Source organism: Cloeon dipterum, chromosome 4, assembly GCF_949628265.1.
Source record: "Cloeon dipterum chromosome 4, ieCloDipt1.1, whole genome shotgun sequence".
Lineage (NCBI taxonomy): Eukaryota > Metazoa > Arthropoda > Insecta > Ephemeroptera > Baetidae > Cloeon > Cloeon dipterum.
In genome coordinates, this window is record NC_088789.1 from 15,631,297 (window position 1) to 15,657,461 (window position 26,165).

At 41.5% G+C, this 26,165-nt stretch overlaps 2 protein-coding genes across 3 annotated transcripts in view; one reads left to right on the plus strand and one right to left on the minus strand.

Moving 5' to 3' along the window:
• mRpS23 (mitochondrial ribosomal protein S23) overlaps positions 1-8,496 on the minus strand; it is a 240,514-nt gene extending 232,018 nt beyond the window's left edge. For both annotated transcript variants that reach the window (XM_065491140.1, XM_065491139.1), the window contains exon 1: positions 8,487-8,496. The gene's annotated coding sequence lies outside the window, so the exon portion shown is untranslated. The remainder of the gene's footprint in view (positions 1-8,486) is intronic.
• LOC135944277 (MAM domain-containing glycosylphosphatidylinositol anchor protein 1-like) overlaps positions 1-26,165 on the plus strand; it is a 68,724-nt gene that overhangs the window by 22,440 nt on the left and 20,119 nt on the right. The window contains exons 2-4 of the mRNA XM_065491113.1: positions 9,505-9,822; positions 12,910-13,215; positions 21,691-21,813. Coding sequence (XP_065347185.1) covers positions 9,505-9,822; positions 12,910-13,215; positions 21,691-21,813 — 747 coding nt within the window. The remainder of the gene's footprint in view (positions 1-9,504; positions 9,823-12,909; positions 13,216-21,690; positions 21,814-26,165) is intronic.

A 26,165-nucleotide genomic window follows, 5' to 3' on the forward strand; every position in this document is an offset into this window, starting at 1 on the left:
TGACAAAAGATAAGTGGTTAACAAGCGTACAGTTTTGAAGATAAATATTTTTTGCTTGAGTGGAAAGCAGAAGTTTGGGCTTCCTAGACTTAATCTTCAACATGAGATACATGCTGCTGAGTTAGTTGCACTTTACTGATTTGAGCATAATCAAAGAAAGCAGAAATTGAAGAAATCTTGCAAAAACTTGCTTCTTGCCATCCCTGGGGCAAAGCTCTATGTTACAAATTAATTCATAAATACGAAATTCTACATGTTACAGCTTTATATATATATATATATATATATATATATATATATATATATATATATATGTATATTAAATTTTATTCATAAGATATTTTTATTTTAGCAGCATAATTAATATTAGGAATTCACCAGTTAGGAAATCCCTTTTAGTGTTCAAAGCTGCCAACAGATTCAATCCTGCCACTTTGCATTCTGCACTTGATGAAAACCAAAATCAGTTAAGTCAATTGCCGTAGAATTTTTTTTATTAAAAAATATTTTCCGACGTTTCCACGGCGATTGGCTGGACTGATTTTTGTTTTCCGCACGTCTAAAGAAATTGTAGCGGTATTCTAGAAGCACAATGCACAGCAGCAGGATTGAGTCTGAGATCGTAGTGGAGGTGCCTTAAAATAGAGAGTATACGGTGGCGCTATCTGTTGGTGGCTTTTAACACTTTTTATTTCCCCTGATAACTTCACTTTTGATTAGGTGAAGAAAAAACACGTCTTGCAACACTCGAGCCTGCGGTGCGAACTTCGGTGACCGCAGAAACAGAAATTCCTCTTCGTGTTTGCCGAGCGAAAACCTCGAAAGGCGCCCAGCGGAGAAATCGACACGGAATTTGATCAGCGTTCTCGTCGGCCGCTTCTGGGGGATGAAGGGTCGCTGATCGAATTAGGGTGTGCGCAGGCAGGCAGGCAGTCTGAGCCGTGAGCATACAAATGCGCGCGGTGAACGCGATCCGACCGACGGACCGGTCTGCCTGTCTGCCAGCCCAACAAGCTGGGTCTTCGGGGATCCTGCAACTGAAACAATCGCACGCTCGGTCAGCAGGACGGGTGAAAACCGATGCCCAGGTCCGTTTCCCACCCGCGAACCGCCCGAAATCGAGCCGTACCACCCTTTCCACTTGTCAATCAGCATGACGGCTCTTTTTTCTCTTTCAAAATGATTAAAATATATTTTACAGACCAAAATACGACTGTAAACCAACCATGAATATTAAAATCTAATTGCAGAGTAAAAAATCCTGTGAAAATTAGCCCCACTGAAATTTCTCCACTTTAAACTCGTGGGAAATCGTTCTTTTTTTATGGAGGATATATCTTAACAAACCATCCCCACGTTTTCACAAGTGCGTTTCACCCCTTTTGCAGCCTAAAGTAAATCATCGCTCGCACTATTTCCTCGCCTAGAATGCTGCCACCGTTTTGTGTGCATTTTTTCCTGCGGTTAGCAGTTTATTTCGAGGGCTAATGTTCCTCTTTCTCCCTCCAGCGCGCGTGAGAGAGGATTAGTTTGGATAAAGCAGCGTGGTGCGTGCTGCGGAAAACAATTTTTGCAGGGATATAATTTGCGAGAAACGCCTCCAGCGCTGAGAGAAAGAAAAAATGGGCCAGCCGGCAAAAAGACTTTGAGCAGAAAGTGCGAGCGCGTCACGCTTTTAAACGAATTCTTGCAAGATTAAAGAGATTCGCCGGCAAAGCAGCCGCCGCCACTGCCGCTGTTTCTTTATGTATTTCGTAGCGCCAGATGAAAAGAGGAGATTTGAGAAAGGAGGCCCTTTAATTGAATTTGTCACGCCGAGAAATTTTTCTTGCGGATTATTATTTATGCCTTTGACTTGTACACTTGGCCTCTCTGCAGCTCTGCCGTCACTTATTTCCCTTTCTTATATGAGAAGTGATTCCTTTTTGCTTCACGTTTCCGCTTGTACTACTCGTACTTGATGACACCGTGAGTTTAATATGACCCAATTCCACTCACAATCAGCTTGAGCAGTTGCACTGCAGCTTCCTGAACGGAAATTAATTTAGTATTCATTTAGATGGAGATTTCAAATATACTTTTCTGACAGTATCAAATTGAAGCTCTCTCCAACCCTTTTATAGGTTATGAGAAAAAATATGCAAAGGGGGGTTCAAGAAGTTGGACTCCTAACATATAGTTTATATAATCTAGTTTTATGTAAGAGGATCTCAAAGCCGGATATACCAACATTAAAAATGAGTTTAAGTTCGATTATTTTCATTACGTTTTAAATAAGCACCGTATTTCCATTTTGGACTGTACCACTTGATTCCCGAGGGTTGAATTAGGTATGAAAGCCAAATTACTCGGTCGACAATTCAACTCGACGTGCCGAAAATCGTTGAAAACGTAACTATTTCTTTGGTGGATTTGGTCTGATAACTTATCAAAAAGTGCCAGAAGAACGCTGGTGTTCAATCAAATTAGAGTTCTCTGGTTTGTTTTTTACTTACAATTAGCCTGGTTGCTGGCTGCCAGTGCTGGCTGTCGCTGTGGTGCTGCCGTTGGTCTGGTTCTTTGCCTGCTGTGCGAGCTGCTAGATAAGAGTTGCATCAAAAAGCCAATCAAAAGAACCGCTCCTTTCTCTGAATGGTTGCCGGTATGACACTTTTTGCTTGGTTGTTACGTGGGATATTTACGCTTCCGCTGAATTTTGGTGTGTCGTGTCGAACGAATTATTGTTAATTGACTGATTCGGCTACCTAATCTTATTCGACCCTCTGGAAACAATTGGCATTGTCCAAAAATGATATTGAAGAACTACCTTAAATTAAAAAGTTGAAAATTATCATAGATTGAAAATACCTCCCGCGTCATCGTACTGAACAGCAACTCTTTTTGACACCTCAGTCCTCATCACTCATCAGCAGTACCTAACCTTCGAAATAATGTCAACCTTGCAGCAATTTCAGAGAATTTTACTTCGCCACAGCCGTGGAAAAGGATTGGCTTAGCGGACTACTAAAAATAAATAGAGAACAAGTTTTGAATTCTAATATGCCACCACTCGCCCTCCTTGTGATACAACCCTTTCTTAAAAAATACGATCCAAAGCCAAGAATAAAAATCTTGATATATTTATAACGAAATTATCAAAGGAAAAAGTATTGCCTTATAGGAATAAAATCATGTTTTTCTGCTTGAGATGTAGATTTTGGCCAGTTCCACTGCCATCCAAACCAAACAAATGGCCTCTACCAGTATATCCAATATCGCAATTACCCCGATCCACAGACAGATCAAAGAGGCGCGCCCGAATTGGCCCTTATCTCCTGGCGTAATCTTTCTCTTTCCTCGCGTTTCCGCACAGCCATAAATCTGGCGGCGACGGCGGCTGAGTTGCAATAAATCTCGGCAGCAACTACGCCTATCCTGCATGTGCTGCCGTTTTCTGCAGCACGCACAATACATAAATGCGCGCCACTCATACATATACATACGTGACGAGCTGGAGAGAAAAGAGCCCGGCAAACGAGCCGCAAAATCTGGTGTGGAGTGAGCGACGAGTGAGGCGCTGGCGATTCCCTTTATTTGGGCGCTCGACGGCCGCCCCCAAACAAGTCATATTAAGGGAGGCGGCCGAAATTGGATCGGGCCGTCGCAGCCGCCCCCAGGGAGCACCCTTTCGCTTCAGCGACGAATTCCTACTCGGCCCCTCTTGGCGCGGCTGCATAGTTTGTCCACGCTGCGTGTTTGTTTTCGTGGGAAGGCGTGCGAAGTGCTGGAAAAAAACAAGATTTTGCTGTTCGGAAATAATATGCGAGCAAGCTTTCTACTTGTTTTTATTTCTTTTAACTCGGAAAAATAAGAGCTGCAAGGAAATCGCGCTAAAAGCTTTCCAAGGACGACGTCCTCTAGTCAATATTGATTTAGTTTATCAACAGAAATTTTATTGACCTATATTTCCATGAGGAGATCTTCTCTTGACACGCCAAGAGCAGAACGTTGAATATCAAAGGCGCGCCCGTCTTTAGTTATTGCATCATATGGAAACCTTCTCATAAGCCAAAACACTGAATTTTTAAATTGAATCAGGATGCACTGAATTTATGCGACCCAAGTGAAAAAGAGGGCTGTCAAGAGCACCGCATTGTGCAACATCCAAATAACGGGTCTGCTAACTGCTAGCGGTAAAGATTTGTACGGATTATATTCCGAAATGCGAGCAGTAATTTTTCAAGACGTAGCAGTAGTTGTAAAAACGAACGGCCGCAATAAACATGGAAAGACAAGAGCGCGCGCGTATTAAAGATTTCCATTAGATGCAAAGTAGCGATAGCAGGGGAAAAATTACGACGATATCCCTCCCACGACAATATTCCGCTCTCTCCATAATTTGCTTTCCAAAGTTCAATATCTTAAGAAGAAGAAGAGAAAAAGAGGAAGAAAAGGTCTGGAAATATTGGGGGCTATGCAGCATTCATGTGTGCGCGTGGCGAGCGAATAAAATTTTATCATTGCCCAGAGATAAATAAATTGCGGCGGATAGATAAAAGGAAGAAAGAGAAGAGATGCGGCAATTACTTTTTCAGATGTACGTGGCGAGATAATTTGAGGACGTTCTCTGGCTCGAATTATATTATATTGTCTCTTTTTGCTCCGCCGGCAGGCATAAAACCGGTACGGCCTCGCATAAAAGACGTTGTTTTAGCATTACAATCGCACGCGCGCGCGCACACGTTTTATTGTTTGCCACACATGAATTGATAGCAAAAGAACCCAGCGCAGCAGCAAGGAAAATATTACGTAATTTCTTCTACTTCAGTACCCACAAGCTTTCCATCCTGATGCGTAGAATGGAGGAGGGAAATGAGCTTCTTGAAAGCAGGTTTATGTTTCTCACGGAAAATTCATCTCGTATTTATCTGTCTGGTTTACTTGACTCAAAAGTGACGCTTTATGATGGATTTTTAAACTTCCAGAAGTGCATACTTAAATTAATGAGTGTTTTTAGGACTTACATATTATTATAGACATATTTATTGAGACGGTTAAATCTAAATTTAATGGAACATATTTGCAGCACATTCAAGTCAAAATGAACATTTCGATATCAGATAACTAAATATACTGTAGCGCTTCATAATTTTACTAAGTATTTTCGAGGATGTAAAGATTTATTCAACTCGCAACTAGTTGAAAACTCAATAATAATGCATTCAACGTGCTTAATATTTTTATATCTCTGCTTCTGCCACTGTTTTCCTTACATCGCGCAATATATGGAATTATTTTTCTTTACAGAAATTTCACTCCTCTCATTTCCAGTGAATCGAGTAGAAATTGTCTGAGTAAAACTCTTTAGTATAAGCTCCAAGTCTACACAAAAAACAAACTTTCTACAAGGAATTTTGACTCGCAAAAGCCACGGAAAATGATGAAATTCTCATCTTCCAATTCAAGGCATCCATGTGCTCATTCATGTATCGTTTCATGGTGAATAATAGTCCCTCAAATTGTGAGATAAATATACAAATTCCAGCTCACGGCACTATTTGAACAGAAAGCAGACAGTTTCTTGTTTTCCTGCTCCCTGCTTTCATTTAATTTCTACAAAAACGCTGCAACCAGAACAAATACAGCGCTGGATGGTTGAAAGTGTACAAACGCGCGCGCACCATTCAACTCCCTCGGCTTTTTCATGCAAACATACTTTTCAGCAGCGACTCGCATTCTCTCGAACTCACTTGAAAAGACTTCTTTTTTCATCAAGCTGTGGTTTGATGTATTTTCTCCTCTCGCAAACGCATCGATTCAGTCTATGAATGCACACATACGCATGAACTCATCTGCCTCTTTTTATATTCCTTTCTCCTCTTGCTCGCTAGCTTGTTTTTTTTCGTGTGACACACATTATGCGTCCCCCTTTTCAGCCGCTTTTTTCCTCTCGCCACCTCCATCATTTGTCATGTCTCATATTTACATCATTCACTTGGAGAAAAGTATTGCCAATTTGCTTTGTGAAGGAAAGAGACGAGGAGGACTGAGAAAAGTCACTCTTAATGAACGCAAAACGAATTCGGAGAAGAGAGAGATATGCAACGCGCTAAGCACGTTTGTAGTACCGATTGCATAACTTCAAAAATGAACGCAACATAGATGCCAAGCATGGTAGCTGCGGAAGTTTCACGCACCAGGTGCCTTTTTACAAAAATAAATAATAAAAATAATAAAAAAAATGGAGACAGGTACTCTATAACAAATATTTTGTCAAAGCTAAATTTGGAAAATTAGTTTTCATTTTTATTAAATGAAATATTTAATTGAAACTGAATCAAAATTTTGATCTTCCCCATCCTTTTTAGTTGGATTTTCTTGAAAATAAAACGTTTAATTTTATGATTATTACCTTCATTATTATCTGGAAATATATTTTTGCCAATCCTGAAATGAGCAGAAGAATTTTTCAAATTAGTAAAAGGTGCGTGAATTAATTGAAAAATAAATACGGTTGCAACAGTTCTTCTACTGGATTGAAATCGAGTTTTTCAATGGTATACGTAACAAAAAAGTAAGGCAACATGCATTAAAAATTAAACAATTGTGCAGTTTTTATGGGCTCTTTAGATGGTTTTGAAAGTTTTGTGTGAAATTAGACGGTATTAATTCAGTATTAAATTAATTAAATTTACTCTTTCGTGGTCATTTTAATGGTCTTATGACGATTGGAAGCTCATTCAAAATGAAAGAAGATCATCTAAATTTCAAAGCCCTAGAGAAAACCAATGAAAATCAGTTTTTATCTCTTTTGTGGATTAAAGCCGGTTGATATTGCGGCCTGGCCACGGCCTCGCAAAAGCAGCACAGTGGCGCCGCAGGCAAGGAAATCCAATTTTAATTCGGCACAAGAATTTGGAATTACGACCCGATGGCCAAAGCGAGCTCAAGAATTCGGGTTTAATCCCCCTTGACCGCACATTTGCTGATGCAAACTTTGCGCGCGAAATTCCATTTTAGAACCGGCTATTCTGTTCTAATAAGTGCGAAAGCCCCGAGCGGGTGAAATATTTGGGCAGAAATTAACACGCGGCTCTCTCCAGCAGCTCGCAATCTGCTCTCAAGTCACGAATAGATTTGTTGCCGGTCTTTTTGCTTTCCGCACTGGGAAAAGTTTGCGCGCTGCCGAAGAAGTAGAAAAGCTGCGCGCACACACTAGACGGACCCACGTCACTTGCAGTTTGTGCCAACTCCTTGCTTCTTTTGACGTGTCAAGCAGATTGGAAATTATTTTCGAAAAACCTGGCGTGCCAGCTGCCGCAGTTAAGTTGGCTGCTAAACAAGGACGGCAGGCGGTCGAATAATAATTGAAACTTATACACTGCGTCGCGACTTTCAGCGTACAGCAAAGAGGCTCTCTCTTTCTCACAGCACACTGCTCGGAATTGCTGATAGTTGGAAGTGACTTTTGAAAAGGGATTCTACTCGGGCTTAAACTGGAAACGAATGGGAGGTGACACGGCTCAAAGCCGCTTTTTCTGCAGCAGCTGTTTCCATCTAAACTTTTAATAATGCCTCTTTGAGAACTTTTCTCTTTGAATAAAATGAACGGCGTCAGATCGATCCCGACTCGTTAAACTTTGACATGTATCTCTGGCCAACTTTGAATAAGGCAAATAAAACGCAGCCTTTTGATGAAATCTCGACGCGATATATTTTAAATTGATTCATTAGACTCAACTCTCGTGCACAAGCACCGTATTGTTAGACGAGCTAGGACCAGATTTACGGCACAAGTTTATTTCATGCTTGAATCCGTTCCAGCACGGTGGCAAAGCGTTTCATTCTCTTTTTTTCGTAATGGCACACCCGGGGAAAAATTTATATTGTTATTCCTCTTAGGGGCCCTCGGTGGCAGCGCGCGAACTGAAATTGCCAGAGCCAGTTGCAAAGTGCTGTGTCACCCTTATTTTTAAACCTGCTCTCCGAGCTTTATCGCAGCGGTGATGGAGCAGAGGGAAAGAGAAGGTCTATCAGAAAATATGAAACGTGATGTCATTTCGCGACAAGATGAATTCAGCCTTCCTTCTTCCTCCTCGGCCTTTATTCTTCCTCGTTCGAATGCCATTTATATGTATTTGGTCGCGGGTGGGTGGAAAAGCCGACTTCTGACTGAGCCGAGGTATTTTCAACTCGGCTCTCTTTGGCAGCCGAATTATGAATACGGCTGGCAAACGCCGCTGCACAGCCTTTTTCATGCTAATTCGGACCGACCGGGCGAAAAAGTGGAGTATGCTAATACCGTCAGGTGCGTGTTATTAAAGGAGAGAGTGGCGCTGCGACGAATTTTTATCCCAAGATCGCACAGTCAACACGGGGGGGACGCAATCATAACCTGGCGGGGCCTTTAATAATGGAAGAGCCGGGCAAATATTTGTCTTGCAGCCTCAGTCTGAGTAAATTTTTAAACGCTGGAGAGCCGTTTATTGAGCAAACTTTTCCGCTCTCATTCATTCTTAATTAAAATTGGCCGACTGAGAGAACGAAGGGAAGACACTTTCAAGCAGACCGATTTCTTTCGCAATTAAAATTCAGCTCGCGTCGTTTCGCTCGTTAAAAGTGCGTGTAATTCGAGTGAGAGGGAGAGTGAGTCGGTTGAAAAAGGAGAGGAGTAGAGCGGAGCGGAGCTGCTTTCGCGGGTCCAGTCGGCCTGACAGCTTAGGCCGACGTAATGAGATTTTAGGGCCTCTAATATGTGTACGAGCGTGTAGCGCACGGATTTCGGGCTCTTTTCAAACGCTTCCATAAATTCTCATTTGCCTTTAAACCACTTCAGCCCGGCACCCGCCTCCTCTCCGCGCCCTCTTTCTCTTCTCACTCTCTTTCGGGCAGGAACAACGCCTCATAAATCAAAACCTAATTCACTTTATTGCCGAATAAATTTCGGTTTGCATAACTTCATTCCGGCGGACGCTGCGAGCATCAAAATGCACGCCCCTAATGTGAGTTACAACCACAACTTTTTTTGATGAGACGTCTAATAACTTTGAGTGCCCCTCACCAAGTTGCATACAAATAACAATCACAATTTCTCAACTCAAATAAGGATCTGGTTCCAAAAGCCAGTTTTGTTTTGAAACAAAAAGAACATTTTAAAATAGGCCGAGAAAAAGGATTTGGTGTCAAGGGGAAATTTTAGGATGGTGTAACAAGGATACTATTTATTTAGACCCCATATCTAGGATCAGTCAATTTTTAAGTGGTTATAGGCTTGTGTAATTGCACACAATTACCTTAAAAAGATAAAAAATTGAAATAATTATTTTTTGATCTATTAAGTAATTTTCGAATGATTGATCGAGAACCTTAATCATTAAAAATTAAGAGATTGCTTCTTCTCTGACATTAAAAAACTAATTTTAACAGTTTAGTTAGGTCTATTAATTATCTTCTTCGTAGAAAGAAAACCTGAAGAAAATGAAAATTTTTGTGGTAAAACTAAATTTCTTGTTAATTTTATTGCAGGTCATTCCGGGCTGACGTCTCACTCGCTCCGCCACCACGGTTCAGCGACTCACGCGACGCCCGGGGATGGCAACAGCCGTCCAGAGCTGGTGGTGCGTCTGCACGAAGAGGTGGTGCTGGCGTGTGACTCGAACCGGGTGCTCGCCTGGAAGCACAACGGCAAAAGTGTCCAGCACAGCGCTGCCTACCGCGTCACGGCCAACACGCTGCGCATAATGAAGGTCACCAATCAAGACGAGGGGCCCTGGCAGTGCGAGGAGCTTGATGCCAAGTCGCGGGTGCTCGTTGCAACTAGGGCCGTCTGGATCGTCGTCATGGGTAAGCAAAAAAAAAGGATGATTGATTCATTAATTTAATTTGAAAATTGAAAAGTAAAATTTATGGATAGCATAAGGGAAAAATTGCGAAATAATATTGAAAATCCTTGTAATTTTTTAACCTCTGCTCAGCACATCCCGTGGACTAACGAGGTCTTTTATTGAAACACCAGACATTCGTCCCTAAAAAGGTATACGAAAACCAGCCGCCGTTATTTGAGCTGTTTTATCATTTTAAGTCATTGCATTAACCTTTTGCCGTATCTGAAAGCTAGTCATTGATAGATCCCCGAAATGCTCAAATATAATAGCCTTTATAATGTGAGCCATTTTTTGATAGATTTTTCAGCTGTTTCTTATTTGAAAAAGCCTTACATGCCAATTTTATTGATTATATTCGAAAACAGAAATAGTAAGTGAAGTGTTTTTCTGCGAATTAAAGTTTCAATGATTCGCCCAACCACTTGATTAAGTTTGCATTTGCTTTGATTCAGCTTTTCCTAACGTTTGAGGAACACGCATTATTCAAAAGGAACGCTTTGTTGATGGAGAACTTCAATGGTATCTCTCCTTCACCGCACTGATAAAAGAGCTCTCAAGTTCACCACATAACATTGTGCCAAACAGAAGTCGAAAAATATTTCTCCGCCAAAGCAACCCGTCACCGACAGCTCTTTTTCAAAACGATAATTTGCTCGGAAAGTGTGATTTCGCAGCTCGACAGCCAGCCCGTGTGCAGCTCGACTTTTTACTTTTACGACCTCCACTTGCGCGAGCAGAATTATTACAGCGTTGATGTATCGCGTCGGCAGCGCGCGGGCGCTTTTCATTCCTCCGCACTACTTTTTAACAGCCGAGAGCTGGCGAAAAATGCGAACGAGAGAAGGCTGGCGGGCCATTCTTCACGGCGAGACGTCTCTTTTTAAATTCGCGCTGCGAGACGCGCCGGCGAATTATGCGCATACAACGCTCTCAGCGCGGCAAAACAAAACAAGACACATCATGCACAGCACGCCGCCTCACATACATTACGAAAGAGCAATTGAAGCGGGGCGCAGCACAAAGGGCACACTCGCTGTGAGTCCGCGAGGAACAAGAGCGGCGGGCGGCAGCTCCGCCCGCGAGAAATGTGTCGCACTGCGGCAGGAATTTTGCAAATTAACCACCACCCGTGCATATTGCATTAGATCAGCCGGGAATATCTTTGGCAAAATTAAAATGAAAAAATATATATCAACGAACGATGGTGGATGGTTGGAATTCACGTGTGCCACCGCTCATTAAACTTTGATGGTCGTCGGTTGTAAATTATTTTGCAGTGTCGGCGGATATTTTATAGGGGACGTGAGCGTGTGTGACGGTTTCATCAGCGCTGACAAAGGACACGCAAGGGGTAGTAATTGTGAATTTTAATCAAAATCTGCCGGGACCTCACCAATATTGTTTGTGCTTTGACCAAGGTTGAATTGGAGTTGTCTGTTCTGTTGCATTCGCAGAGCCGCGCCCGGGGGAAAAGTTGTTTTATACAAATTAGAATCGAGGTTCGTAGGAAAAGAACTTTCAGCAAGCAACGCCGAGAGCGGAACGCCTCCTGGGAGATGGAGATGAATACATTACTAACAATATTTCAAAACTATTTGTAGTAAATCCCGAATAGATGTGAGATTTCAATCCTCATCTGTAACTGCTCGCTTGGGAACGTGCTGGAAAATAAGCAATCGGGCTGGATTCAATGAGAGGAAAAATCCTCCAATCTTTTTCACTATTTGCGAGGAGTCTGCTGTTAGTTAGGAGGCACAGCAGCTCCCAGAGGCGTCATCTTCTTTGCTAAATATCTCAGCTGCACTCGTAGCGAGTCCCAACAGGCTTAAACTGCAATATGAAGGAGCCAGCTTGCGCGCCTCGCAGCATCTTGCACACCGCAATTGCGATAAATATTTCATGCACTCACAAGATGCACGCTGACCCTGGTTGACCGGGTTGAAACTGTTTGTACAAGATATCACTTTGCAGAGTCTGATTGACTTCAGAGCAATTATAACTCAATCTCCAGATGGAGGTGTATTTATTTTTAAATTAGTCAATGAAAATGCGTCTCTTTGCCTGCCCTAAGCCCTAAGTCAACCTGGATTCAAATATCACTTCTTGCCGCAAAGGGAGCCCAGACCACAAAGTAGGCTATTTATTTGCTTTCATACTGAGGTCTTCAAAGAAAATGCTGAATCGTGCCTTCAAGCCAAATTGCTGATTCGGATTCTTTTGCGTCGTTCTAATTACAAATTACCGTATATACTTGAGAACGTCTGCGATCTGGGAATGATAAAAATCGCAATTTAGCCTGTTCTATTAACCCGTAGTTATTTTCTTTATAAAAAAATATATTTGCTGTCGTAATAGTGCGATTGGCTAAAACATCTAGTTTTCCGCTAACGATAAATGCTTTTTCAAACACTAAAAGACAAAAATGAATATATTGCCGTTGATTTTGCTTTGATTGCTTGAGACCACCGATTCAATTGTTCTTTCCGCAGTTTAAGAAATGGTTCAAGTTAATTGATTCATCACATAATTTGCATTCATAGTCCTCACCCACGCAGGAGTGATGTGTCATTTTTTTACACATTAAATTTACATATTTCTGACAACAAAAAAGGCTCCTTTCTAATTTTGGTTGAACATAGCAGGGGTGGCAAAAAACTACAGCAGTGAATATCTTCTCGAAAGGTACTCGCAAACAAAAATGTCTGTGACTGCCAAATTATACTTTAACTAATCAAACGAATTTTTATCACGCCTAAAATGTAGCTGTAGGGCTCCATCTGAAATTGGAGCTAAATCACCCTAAACCAGCAAATGAACAGTGGCTCTATCCTTTGAATGCTTCACGCTTAAATAGCTAAACAAGTTAAATATTTTAAGAAAAATAAATAATTACAAACGCAGGTTTAATTTAAGATAAATCTTCTTTGCGGATATTGAAATATCGCACTTTGTAAATCCATTTTTTCATGGTATCGATATCTTTTTATGTTATGTGGCTCTTATTTTTTGCAGAACTGTATTTCATTTGAATCCCTTGTTGTTTCAGAGATACCAAAGGGCGCCTTCCTCAGCTTTGACGGCAAAAGAGCTTCAGGGTGGCTGAACATGAAAGAGGGCGCCCCGCTGAAGGGCCGTTGCCTGATGGACGGTGGGAAACCGGCGCCTACTGCTTACGACTGGTGGCTAGAGAGCCCAGACGGCGAGCAGGAGAGTCTGGCCAACTTCTCCACAGGCGCAGATTTGGCCATCGACAAGATTTTGCGTGACATGCACAACGGGACAATCATCTGCAGCGTCAGCCACGTCGCCCTGGACAACCCCATGAACACTTCCGCCAAAGTCAATATTACATGTGAGTATATTTTTTTGTTTAAAAAAAATGATGGTTTGCAATGGCATAAAAACAGCCCTGGGTAAATGTAATATCGGCCAATTACTCAAGGCAAATATTTACTCGCAGCGGGGCAAGCTCATTGAAAAAAAACACGCTGGTTTTGTGAGATGATTAGACTGCGTCTGGTGGCTTTGAGCAAGATGCCGCATTCGGTGTGCTGCTCCAGCGGTTGGTTGTTAAGAATATTGACATCACGGTTCAAGTAGTGAAATATACGCCCGAAAAAGTAGGCAAGCAGGTGGGCCTTGCCAGAGATGTAAACATTATACGCGCGCAGGCTGCAAGCAGACGCCGCGCTCTCGCTCTCCAGGGAGCTGCCATGCTCTTTCTCTCGCTGCGTCGCATCATGCGCCTCTCTGCCCGTCCTAAAAACTTATATTCGCAATTTTCGAAAGAAGGCACCCGTGTTTGCTCTCGCTCTCTCGTATTTCACGAGAGCTGCTTTCTCGATCTGCGTCAGTATTAAGTTTATAGTGTTCTCACAGACGTAGCAAAAAGAGACGAAGCAAGTTCCTCCTCCCGCCGCGCCACTTTCAAAAATTTTCGCCTGTTTTTTCTACTGGTGCGCGGAAATTTTCACTGCGGCGGAAACGCGGCCCTCTCGATCTCGACGGAGAGAGCAGACTGAAACTTTTGGCGGCGACTCGCAGAGGAATTTTTATAAAGGTTGGAGTTAAGAAAGTGCTCATGAATATTAATGCACGTAAAATACCCTGGGAGAGCAGGGGTTTTCTTTAAAAGCATTTGCCTCGAAAATCTGGACAAAGTCGATTATAATCACTGAGAATTTGAATGCTTAAATCTTTTTAGTATGCAGGGGCGTGCGGCCATCAGGGTTGATGAGGGAATTCAATTATTCTGGCTCGGTCAAATTAATTTAAATATTCATACGAGTAAAAATCTGACAAATATTACACTGAAAGTGAATTTTGGGAGAAAAGAAGATGTTAATCTTTTCAAATCTCACAGGAGTGCGCCACAAACAAAGCTGAATTTTTGTGAGTAGGATTGGAAATTAAGGAACATTTTTTTCAACAACAAAAAGTACAAAACCAATTTAAGATATGTATGGCTTTTGGTCCTTTCCAAGGGGTTTTCCTATAATTATCACATTTACAGAGCTTGCATTTTATATGATTTTTATTGAACCTTTTTAAAGTAAAATTCAAGTGCGTTAAAAAATATTAGCCAAATGTATTTTTCAGAATACTGATATTTATTTCTCTGTTAATTCAAAATTATGTATTTCATTGTTACTGCGCTGTTTCTTTTTGGATGTGGGGATGTATGTCGTAAAGTTGCCCTTCTGATCTGTAATAAATAATTACGTATCTTAATGCAAGTCTCGAATGCTACCGTCGTTCTAATTTGCTCCCTCGAGCTGGCCTCCCACAGAGCTGGATGCACAACCACAATTGTAGCGCAGCAGAATTCGAAAAATCACAGCCAATGTTCGCCAACCCTGCTTTTCACACGCAATTCCGAATGCATGACTTGTTCTCGTTCGCAATTAAAATCAGCAGAGCGGAAATCCAATTGATATCGCAAAAGTTCACCTCTGGAATAATGTTATTCAATATCGACGGTGGTGCTCGCCTGTACCTATACGTACGTGTGTGTTTGTAAAGAAGACGGTCTCTCTCTCCATCGCCGGGGGAATTTCAATTACGCGACAGGGGCACCGTAAGATCGCGATTCAAAGGGTTGGCAACATGCAGCTAGCTAGCTAGTGCGAGAGAGCGGCGGCGGCAAATAAATAAAAGCTGCGGCACAGCAAGCGCTGCCACCATATCTTTATTACACACACGCCGCACCCATACGCGTCGCGCACACATCCCCGTGCATCGCTGGCAAGCCGAGTATCGATTTTGGCGGCGCCGGCTTAACAAGCCCATAATAAGCAAACACTAATTAATGGAAGGCAAACAAGAGCAGATCAAAGCCCAGCAAAAATAAACTTATCGGAAGCGGCAGCGAGAGTTTTGCCAGCCTCCAGCTCGGCGCTGTGTGTATCATTTGTTTGAGGCGAATTCACTGCTTGTTTGCGCGCGCGAGTATCCCTAAGAGCGTCTCTCGTTTTTGCAGTCTGCAGCGCAACGGGGCTAATTTTGTCTTTGTAATTAAACATCCGTCAAGAAAACGAGTAGCTCTGATTTTCCTGCTTGCTGCTCTCGAATGTAAATCTCATTAATGCCGAGCTGGAATTAACGCAGCTGCAGGCTGTTTTAAAGGCAAACGCCGCGCGCGCTCCTAATCTTCACTGCAACTTGCTCCTCGCTATAATTTTGCAGATTAAACGAAAATGAAATATTTGAAACAGAAGCTTGAGGCGAGATAGATATTTTTCCGTGTTTGTGGCCATAATTTCCAGACACAACTGAGAAATCAGCTCTGAAGTAAGCAAAATGGCATTTTCCGTGTTTGTGGCCATAATTTCCAGACACAACTGAGAAATCAGCTCTGAAGTAAGCAAAATGGCATACTCTTAATGTATTAATTTATATGTTGCAGCAGAATGAAAAATTTTAGAGATAAAAATCTTTTACACGTCCAGCTGGTTGGCCCCTTGGGCCTCATCAACTGCAAAACAACACTCAACATTGCAGATGGTTTTGAAGCATATACCAGTTGAACTCGGTTTGCTTGGTTCAAGTAGTTTCATTAATTTTTCAGAATAGTGTCGATTTAAAAAATTCCTTTTAATAAATAGCCGAAGATTTTATTTTATTATTAATTCCGCTAGTAACATGATGATAAATCTCCTTTTAAAACAATTCAGCTGGTTAGGGAAGTTTGATACGAGTCTAGTCTAACTAACGGTGTTTCTTTTTTTGTACTAATGATGGTTATAACCCGAGATTTGGAGTGGACAAAATGGAAATAATACGAATAAGTCGTGTTTTTCCAAGTTTCGAAGTGATTTCTCGAAAACAAAAAATATCTATCACTCTGAAATTTTCACACATGCTCATGTCATGGGATGACTTTTAAGCACATTTTCAAGATTCCAAAGTCCCGGAATCATTTCCAAAAATTTGAATAGAAACCAAAATTAACTGTTGCTTTCCTTTATTTTAAATAATCGATTTAAAATTGCCAGATAAATTTATTTCATTTACCCGAGGGCTAATTTTAACAAATTTAAACTAAATTTACACAGCAAAAGGACAGAACAATTTGTTATATTTTGTCTCTTGAACGCAGAACACGTTTGAACTTCCTATCGCGTTTGCGTATTCCCATGGCTGCTGATTCCTGTTGTTGTAATTACACACTTCCAGCACTGTAATTGGAATAAAAAATAAGCGCGGCGCGTGACACTCCCCTTTGCCGTATATACGTAAGGGCAGCGGCAGCGGGCAAAAATCCTGGGGACTGACAACGCTCGACGTTCGCCTAATTTGCATGCGGTGGATCACACAGAGCTAGAGGATGCCCTCAAAACAAAAAGCAGCGCAACGCGGAAAAAGGAAAATGCAGCGCTGCTGGCGGACACCGTGTGTTTCGCTCTCCAGGGGAAAAACACTCTGAATCATCGTGCAGATGAGCGAGAAGCGAGAACGCTTGCCGCTAATCAAAAAAACAGTGCGATGGAGAGAGGAGTGAATTCCTAGCAGATAGAGCTGAGAGTGCTAAAATAACAGTCTTTTCTTCGATGTGAAACAACCTTGCACCAACAGCGTTTCACAAATTTAGTGCCATACTCGACGCGAATCGCACAACACACACGTTGCGGGCGCAGACCGATCGAGCGAATGGCTATGAAACTTCTATTGACTCTCCACACACAGTCTGTGGCAAAAAATTCATCATTCCCACGGCGAAGGCTATTTTGATTCTTGGTGAAATCAATTTCATTTTTCTCGCAGCAGTTCGCTGCGTGTAAACAAACTCGCAGTCATATTTATGTCTAGTGCAATAAAGAGACCGTTTGGTCTGGTACTTTTCAATAAACAAAATAGGAGCTACTCAAAATATGTTTGATTTTTTTAAATTTCTCTTTTGAATCGAATGATTTTGCAAAATTTAACTTTACTATTCAATTAATTGAGACCATTATATTTTTATTTTCGATGTCTTATATTTATTGGGTTTTCAAATTGACAAAACGATGAATTTGTTATAAATTTTCTAAATACTTGTTCTCCATGGAATTAAATCAGAGATACCCTTGCCAAATTTAGATGGTTATGCTATATTCATGAGAACCAGATATTTCAGATCTCACACATTGGGCCCGAATTTTATGACACGCCCGCAATGCTCTGCCAAAATGGGAACAGTGCGATAATAGTTATATTACGCGATACGCTTGTCAATTCAATAATGTCTGGCGTGAAAACAAAAATTACCACTTTGAATCGACCGTGCAAGCTTCTGTACCTCTATCAATAGATCATATCTGCTTCCTTGATTTATAATCTAATACGCAGCTAATACTATAACGAACTGCAACTGTGAATGAAGTATTTCCACAAAACAGTGCAAGTAGGATAAGTCAACTTTGACTTGGTTTGAGAGACGCCAAAACAGGAAAAATTCGCGTCTTGTCGATAACAAAGTGCAAAAGCCAAGCAGACGAGCGGCGGAGAAAAGCGAGCGTGCCGCTGACAAATAAGGCGCAGCGAGTGATAATAAAAGATGAAGCCGCTTTTTGCGATGTCTGTCACTCTCGCCGCCGAATTCTCCCCCAATTCCACTGCCAGAACTGCTCCCAGAATTGTCTGCGAGCTGATGGAAACTTTGTTATTGCAACCGGCAAGAGGGAAAAATTGTTGATTTACTGGCAATTAAGACTTTTCTCCGCAGAATTCCCGCACACTCGGTAGAAAGTTGCCATATTGCTCGGCAACTTCCTCTAGCACGCAGTGCCAATCAATCAAGAAATTTTCGCCTACGCAATCAAGCGAACGACGCTTTTCTCCTCGTTTTCATTAACGGCAAGAGTAGAAAGTTTCATCTTGCGGATGGAGCGACTTTTATAGAAATTGAGACCAAAATTATAAAAGAGCATTTTGGATACGAAGGCAGCGTGTTATTTATTCAAAGGCAAATTAATGACGCCGTCTCCTCCTTCCCAGGAAAGTGTCAAAGCCCAAAAATTTGCAAGCAAACAAAATCGTATTTGGGCCTCAATCATTGTCTCATTAAACTCCAAAACTTGACGAGTATTACATTTCTGCATGTGCAAATCTTTAATTAAAAATGTTCCATTCCGGAAACATCGAGTATAAGGGAAGTGTTCTTGTGGCTTTTCTGGGAGTTTTGAACACCCCGAGTTCGGCAGAAGGCGAGAGATGCGAGGTGACGAACATTCGCTCGTAGGCAAAGTGAATAAGAGGTTTTGCTTGATGTTTGAGTTATGTAATATTCATGAGGCCCTCGCTGCTGAGAGCCAAACTTGCTCGCTGTGACGACCGTATTACACACACAGCATATAATATGTACTGTGCCAAGTATATATCGAGTTGCTCACGCAGCCTTTTCCACCTTCGCTCGCGAGAGCATTCACATGCTGCATGTGCGTGTGTGAAAGAGAGAGAGAGAGAGAGAGAGAGAGAGAGAGAGAGAGAGAGAGAGAGAGAGAGAGAGAGAGAGAGAGAAATACGCACGAAAAATGTGCTGTCGTCGAATTTTTCCAGACGAGAAGAAAATCGAGGGCGTGCTCTGCAAAATTCCTTCCAATTAATGTATTCACCTGGAATAATTTTATATTCAGGCGTGATTAAATTCTCCACACTGCATATGCATGCCCGGAATTTTTAATGCCACGCATGCATTATTCCACTTCCTTTCCAACGCAGCTGCAGACTGGAGGTGGAATTTATTTTTTATGCTTTTCAATATGCTAACTATACATTGGGGTTCTAAGGGAGAAGCCAAGCCTGGAACTTTTATGTGGTTCCTGCTAGGGAATATTTTTTGGTCCGCAGTGTTTTACTATGGCCCAAATTTTTGCTTCCTGTTATAGCGTTTGCTGCAGAAGAGGGTTTTTTCTAGAAATTTTTGGACTATTAGTTCTCCAACACTCTCTTGCGAAAGCCAAAAATGTTCCAAGATTTTATTTTTTACTTTAGGACTATGATTAAGAAGTTTAGAACAAACTATTTAAAAATCTACACGTAACGTCCTCACAAGAAGTTCAAATTTTTGTACGATGATTACTTACTAACTTTACTTTACCGGCTTTCCTAATTTTATATCTCAAAACCGTCTGTCTGTTAAGAATGCCAACTTTAACATCATACATAATGTCATTGCTAATTGGATTGTTGTAGTTTTTATGGAATGGCAACGATACTAAAAGTGTGAAGTGAAACATTTCCCCTCTTCAATTGCTTCCTGTATAATTGCTTATTAAATTGCTGTAGAATTCAGCCATTCACTTATTAGACAGTGCATGAATATGTTTGATTAGTCTATCAACCTTGGAATTGTTGAATCCGTTTATACAAGATTTAACCTTTCTATGGGTTTTCGTTTATTTAAAATAATTTTTATTATTTTTGTGTATGGGCAGGTTTGGGGCAAAGTTTTTCTACCTGCCTACTATCATAATAAATTGATTTAAAATGACAATTCAATCATTTAAAATGCTGAAACGTCCCATATTGAAAACAAGAGGGTGCTTGAAAGTCTGTTCGCTACATAGCTATTCTAACAAACGCTTCCATTAGTGAATAAAAATTTAATATTATTCAGATTGATTCAGAGAGTGATTGCAAGTTCTGAATATTGTCTCGCACGTTCTCTCGCATCGGTAGGCACGAAATAATGAATTAAACATATGGCAGGTGCGCGTCTACCTGGCTCCCCATTCAGCATCCGCGCACTTCTCCCCCGCTCGACTTTCGCAAGCTGCTTGTTTTCCGCCTGCTGACGATGTTGATTTATTCCGACGACGCTGACTCTAAATAATGAAACACAGTCACCTCTCCAGAGTGGCGCGAGCATACACACACCTCTTGCTTGCTTTGCTGCTGCTGTTTGTTTGCTCCAGCATCGTGTGTCTGTATGTGTGTGTGTGCGAAGAGGAGGCGAACGAGCGCATCTGCCTGCGAGTGAGTGAGAGTGTTGGATGAAACAATCGCGACTTGCCAAGTGGGCGCATTACAACGGCCCAAGCGTGCTGAATAATTAACACGCGGATGCAGTGCTCACAACTTTTGTCCCCTTTCTCATTAGACACCCGAGAAATTCAAGGACTGAAAGCTATTGATTTTCTAGAGGCGGATGAATTTGCGTCATGAAAAATTCAATATTGTAAAATGATTCATCTTGTGAGATTCTGAAAAGAGAACAAAACCTTTTGTTTTGTGAATTTTCATGCTTTCACAATTGTTAGTTCAATGTTCTGATTTTATTGAGGATTTAATTTGGTGTTCATAATTCCTTATTAAACTAAAATCAATGCTTTGATTTTAATGTAAATAAATGAGCCAAACCAAAATCTTTGAAGGCTAATAAGTTCTGGCCTGAGGTTTGGTATTTTTTTGTCCAAACTTAGACTTATTTGATTGGCAAATCCATTGGGAAACCCCAAAGTTCCAATTGTTTGGGGTTGTATAGGTGACTGTAGATCACAACCCAGGAATTTCGAGCTATCCTCAACTTTGTTTAGGTTAGCGTGATAAAGACGTTAAGCTTTCGAGGAAAATAACCGGCATTTAAGTCAAACATGAGATTTTTAATATAACCAAAGTGCGAATTTAAAAGACCCTAACTGTGAATTGCTTCCACAATTTTGTAATGGAAACTATTAGGATAGATTGTTAAGTACAAACTTCTATTGCGAGAAACTAATAATTTGATGTCAATTCGACTCAATGAAGAGTTTTAATTGGGTTGTTTGAATTTGAATTCAATATTATAATTCTGAAAGCTGTTGATTTTTGGCAAATTATGCACCCGTATCTGCCAAGTTGATTGCATATAAGCCCTTAAGAGCTTCTTTCCGGAAAATAAATTTGCTTTTCTGCATTCCTGAAACTCTTGGTTGGAGTTAACTATATTAGAAAAGCTCTCCCCGCAGGCCCTCTGAATTCTCAGACCGGCATCATGCCACACAACCCAGATTCCGGGCTTGTGCTTCACGTGCTTCAAAAGATTGCAGTCCAGCTCCGCACACTTTTCGATTAGGCCCTTTCTCTTTTTACAAAGTGCGTGAGAGTGAAAGAAGAGGAGAAGGGCGCAAACAATGGCCGTCAGACGCACCTGTCCGCCAGTTCGGGAGGTCTCTTTGGTTCGGTTTCCATAGCGTTGCTAATGACAAACGCCCGGCCGGGCAGACGAAAGGCTCTCTCTCTCTCTCTCTCTCTCTCTCATTCGTTGGTGCTCATCCAGCTAGTCAGGCTCTTTGTCTTTGTGCGATAATACACTTGAATTTGCAGATAGAGGATAATATTTCCCTTGTGCGTGTCTGTGTGTTTGCAGATAGCCCCTCGTTCGCCATAAGCCGGATTCCAGGCTTCGGTTTTCCACTGCGAGAGGGCTTGGCAGTGTCGCTCAAGTGCGATGTCGATTCCAACCCGCCTTCGCGGCCGATCTGGATGAAAGGTAAGCCAACTTCCCAGCAGCAGCACCCTTCATCCTGCCGACGTGCCATTAATATCTCGCGCGCGTGGCCAACAAAGCCGCGCGTCGTTTTTCATACGCAGCCCACTCGAGAGACTTCGTATCGATCTGTGCCGCTAAACGGATCCTTGAAATTGTGACTAATTGCCTTTTGTTTTTCCTTGCCGTGCGTCACTCACGCTCATTTCGCCGATGGCCTTTTTTCTCATTTCAAACTCCCAATTACAATTTAAGTTTACAATAAAATACGTTTGTATATTCAGGGAAACAATTCTAACTTCGACACAATATTAAATTGACCTTTGATAAAACAAATATTTTCTACGCTCAGTAAAAAGCAACACGTGCTAACGAAACACTGGCTATAAAAAATGAGGGTTTAAAAGGCCTAAACAAATTTTGATCGACATGACTGAAAATCATAAAAAATAACGACTAAATCCCCGAAATGAGGAAAGCAGTGATGTAAAAATATAAATTATTATTTTTCTCTCTTTACTCTGCAAATAGCCCTGGTCTAAAATTTTTTTTGCATAACAGATAAAAAACAGATTTTACTCTCAATTCGAATTTATTTGAAAATTCTAAGCCCTAGTGGAAATTTCGTACAAGCTAATTTTAGAATGTAAATTTTGCATTAAATATTCAAATTGTTATCTGCATTTTGTTCCTCTGTGCTGTTATCTTTTAAAAACGACCATCCCATACCCTGAAAATTCGATTTTTAGCAGAATTTCCCAACGTCTAAGAATTAGGCAGCTGGCAGAGCGTTCGTCTAACTCATCTCCAGCAGAATAAGCAATTAAATTTAAATATTAATGCAGCGTAAAATGTGGTTAAGCAGCATAAATTTGAGCGGGGAGGGTTGTGCGTGTGAGGCTAACACGGCGCGAGTAGCGAAGAGGAAAGGTCTTCTAGAATTTCAAATGCGGTGTAAGATAAAGGGAAATAAAGTGCCGTGCACTGCGCTGGTGTGTAGCGTGTTCTTTCTCCGCGGCAACATGATGTTGGCTGCGTTATAAATCACGGGATGATCATCATTTAGCGGGTGAATTGGGTCGTATATTCGGCCGGGAAAAGATAAGGAAAAGTTTGGAGCTAGCTCGCTGGCTTGCCTCTTGCCCAGATCACTAAATTAGGCTTAAGACTCGCGCTTGTGTTTTGGTCGGCGTCGCTTCTTGTCTTTATGGCGTTTAGTCGACTCGATCCCCGCCAGACGTACTCTATTAACCGCCGGCCCAGTGAGCAGTGTGCGTGCTTTTTGTTCCAAACTCGCTCGCCTTCTGCCGAAAATTGCAATTGATTCCTACAACTACTAATGCTCTCGGTTGCCTGGTTGAACGGAGAGGATGTTAAATGCAGTCACGAGTCCAGTTGCAAACATGTTTTTACTTTAGTTCCAGCAGAACTAAAAACATTGACCGACGTAAAATATTTTAAAATGTTTGGCAATAACATCTAAACATCAAAGAACAGTTAGAATTTTTTGGTACATTCTAAGGAAAAGCTCTGAAAAAAGTGAGCAGCCAATTTCAAATCTCGGGTTCAACCCATCAGAATTGCAAAAACAAACCACTGTTTGACCTGTCTTGATTTTCCCTGAACAGCTTAAGGGTTTAGGGGATGCTTAACCCCACCCGTCACAAATCCCTCGCTCTAATTTTAATAGCAAAAAATTAACAAAATTAAAACAGTGTATATATATGAAATGCTGCATTTCTGATGGTTGATAGTTCAAACCCAAGAAGTTTGCAAACAAAAAAAATCGAAAAAATCGCGTTGCTTCGAGTTTTTAAGTGGAATTTTAAATCAAACTATACCCTTTTTATTTTCATGTAGCAATCGGCAATTAACAATCAGGAAGCGGAAGTAGCGTGTCCTTTTTTACCATTGATAATATATACGATGTACCAGTGCTTGTTTGCAAAGGGCGTTTGAACAATTCCTAGCTGATTTCAAGACCTTTCACTGAAATTTTTTAATTAATATTTCAGTAAGGGTTAAACAGCCATGTAACATCATGATATGGCGGGATCAATCAATGAAATAATGTCGTATGTGAAATCAAGCTCCAGATTCGGTCTACGACCATTATCTATATTGAAATTCGAGTGTATATATCCTTAGCTTTTGCATTTCATATTCAGGTTTCTGGGAGTACATCACTTGTCCAAACATCCATTTCAGCTGGTGTTTGTTTTGGAAAGTGAACATGTCAACTCTCTTTTTCCCCCCTAAATGTGTTGACAAACAAAGCTGGACTGCGAGTGAGCTGTTTCTAAACTTCCCTCTCGCAAATTGTCTCGCCGCACGACACACATTTCCACTCTCGCGGGTCAACGCAAGCACTTGATGATGACATTCGTAAAAATAAATCTCACTGGGCGTGTCGGATATATTTGACAGGCGATAAATTTCTGCAGAGAAATGATTGAATCGATAATTGCACGCGGCGGGCACCCGGTTTCGGGTCGCAAAATGTTTTTGCTATCGATCACACGCCACCGCCAGCACCGACCGCGCGCGGCACCTGAGTGAAGGGAAAAATTCTGGCCGCGCGTTCCTGAAACCCGAGCTGTCATTGTTTCACTCGCACTCGTGCGCTCTTGTGTAGCCACATGCGAAAATCCAGAGCGTTCGCCGCGCCGACTAAAAATACGTCAGCGCAATGGCAAGTCCAGCAGCGAACGCGTATTTTCCCCCCTTTTGCTTTTTATCAGGTCGGTTGGAGACAATGGCTTTCGCGCCTGCAGAAAGCGGGCCCGACAACTTCCAATTAAATTTAATTAGCCCGAGCGTGAGCAACAAAGTCGGCATTCTTTTGTCTCAGTGCGTGAGACTATTTATGCGAATTAAACTGCTTTGCAATAACAATCCTCAGCGCGTGTCTGCCCAGCTTTATTTGGGCGAATGGATGAACGTGGCGCCGGATTGACGCAGACCGCCACCCTTTTCAGTTGTGAGGCTATTCCTGTAATTGAATTACATTGCGTAGAATGTGTTTTACATACAATGAAAAGCTTCGTTTGCAAGAGAGAAATCATTTCAAAAGCAGAGCTTCTCCGATTCAACCTTTTCCCATCCACATAGGCGGAGCTCAATTGTTGCTTAATGAAAATTGCAAATGGTTTAAGCTGGGAATTTCCCGGATAATATTAAACTATTTTAAGACTCTGTTATTATTTGGCCTTCAACGATTTTTAATGAACTGTTTTGGCACCAGTTTTATAAATATTTATTTCTAAAAATGAATTCCTAAAACTTCAGGACTTCAAGAAAAGCTTCATTGTATGAGATTATCAATGGCACCAGAGGTACAGATCAAATCATTGTGGGAAATTTCTATTTGTACCCAGAAATTAAAAACTGGCCCACCGATCGATTTGTCTCATTGAACAGTGTCTGCAAACCAAAAAAATTAAACGTCGAATCCTAAGAGTTTCCTTGTCAGTATTGAGAGAGTTGATCGTCTATATTCCACGACCATACTTGGGTGCCTGAATAGGAATTAAACTCTTTTCATTCCAAAATAAACGTTTCAAGAAATAAACGTTCTAATTTAAGCAAAAACCATTCAAATTTTCAAAACACTCCATTAATTATTTAAAGAGTTCATTTTTAAGGTTGCTCGGCTTCTCATCCGCTACAAAATATATTAATAATGAGCTAACATTCAACGTTTAGTTACATTTCAGCTTGCAAAACTACCATTACACCTACATTAAAATTTCCGTTTGTGCGTAGAAACCTGACAAAAGTCCAGACTGGAGCAAAAAAAAATGCGAAATGTTGCTACAAACTGAAGCCGTGTATTGTATTATAATATAACGACGGGGTGCCAGCGGGCTTTAGAATGAAGAACACGCGCAGCAAAAGAGAGGAGTATACATATAACGAGTGATATCATATGAATTCGCTTGCTACTTTTCCTGCTAATTCCGCCTACCGAGAATCGCGTCCGTGGCCACCGTTCCGTAATCTCCCCTACAATCTGAGCTCATGTGAGCGACTACTTTTCAAAACGCGGCTGGACTGCTGACCAGCAATTGCAGAATTCATCGCTTGGGCTCATTAGCCTTTGTGCGGCAAATGGCCTCTCTCTCTCTCTCTCTCTCTCTCCTCTCTCTCTCTCTCTCTCTCTCTCTCTCTCTCTCTCTCTCTCTCTCTCTCTCTCTCTCTGCTCGCACACGCAGCATTGCCAAAGACAAGCGAGTAGGATTAATAAGGCCCAGCCAGGCTCGCTTCGAATTAGACAAGATCTGGACCGACATCAAAGCCTGCGCAAAAATCGGCCTCGAGATGGAAAGCCACTCGAATGTAAATAAGCCTATTGT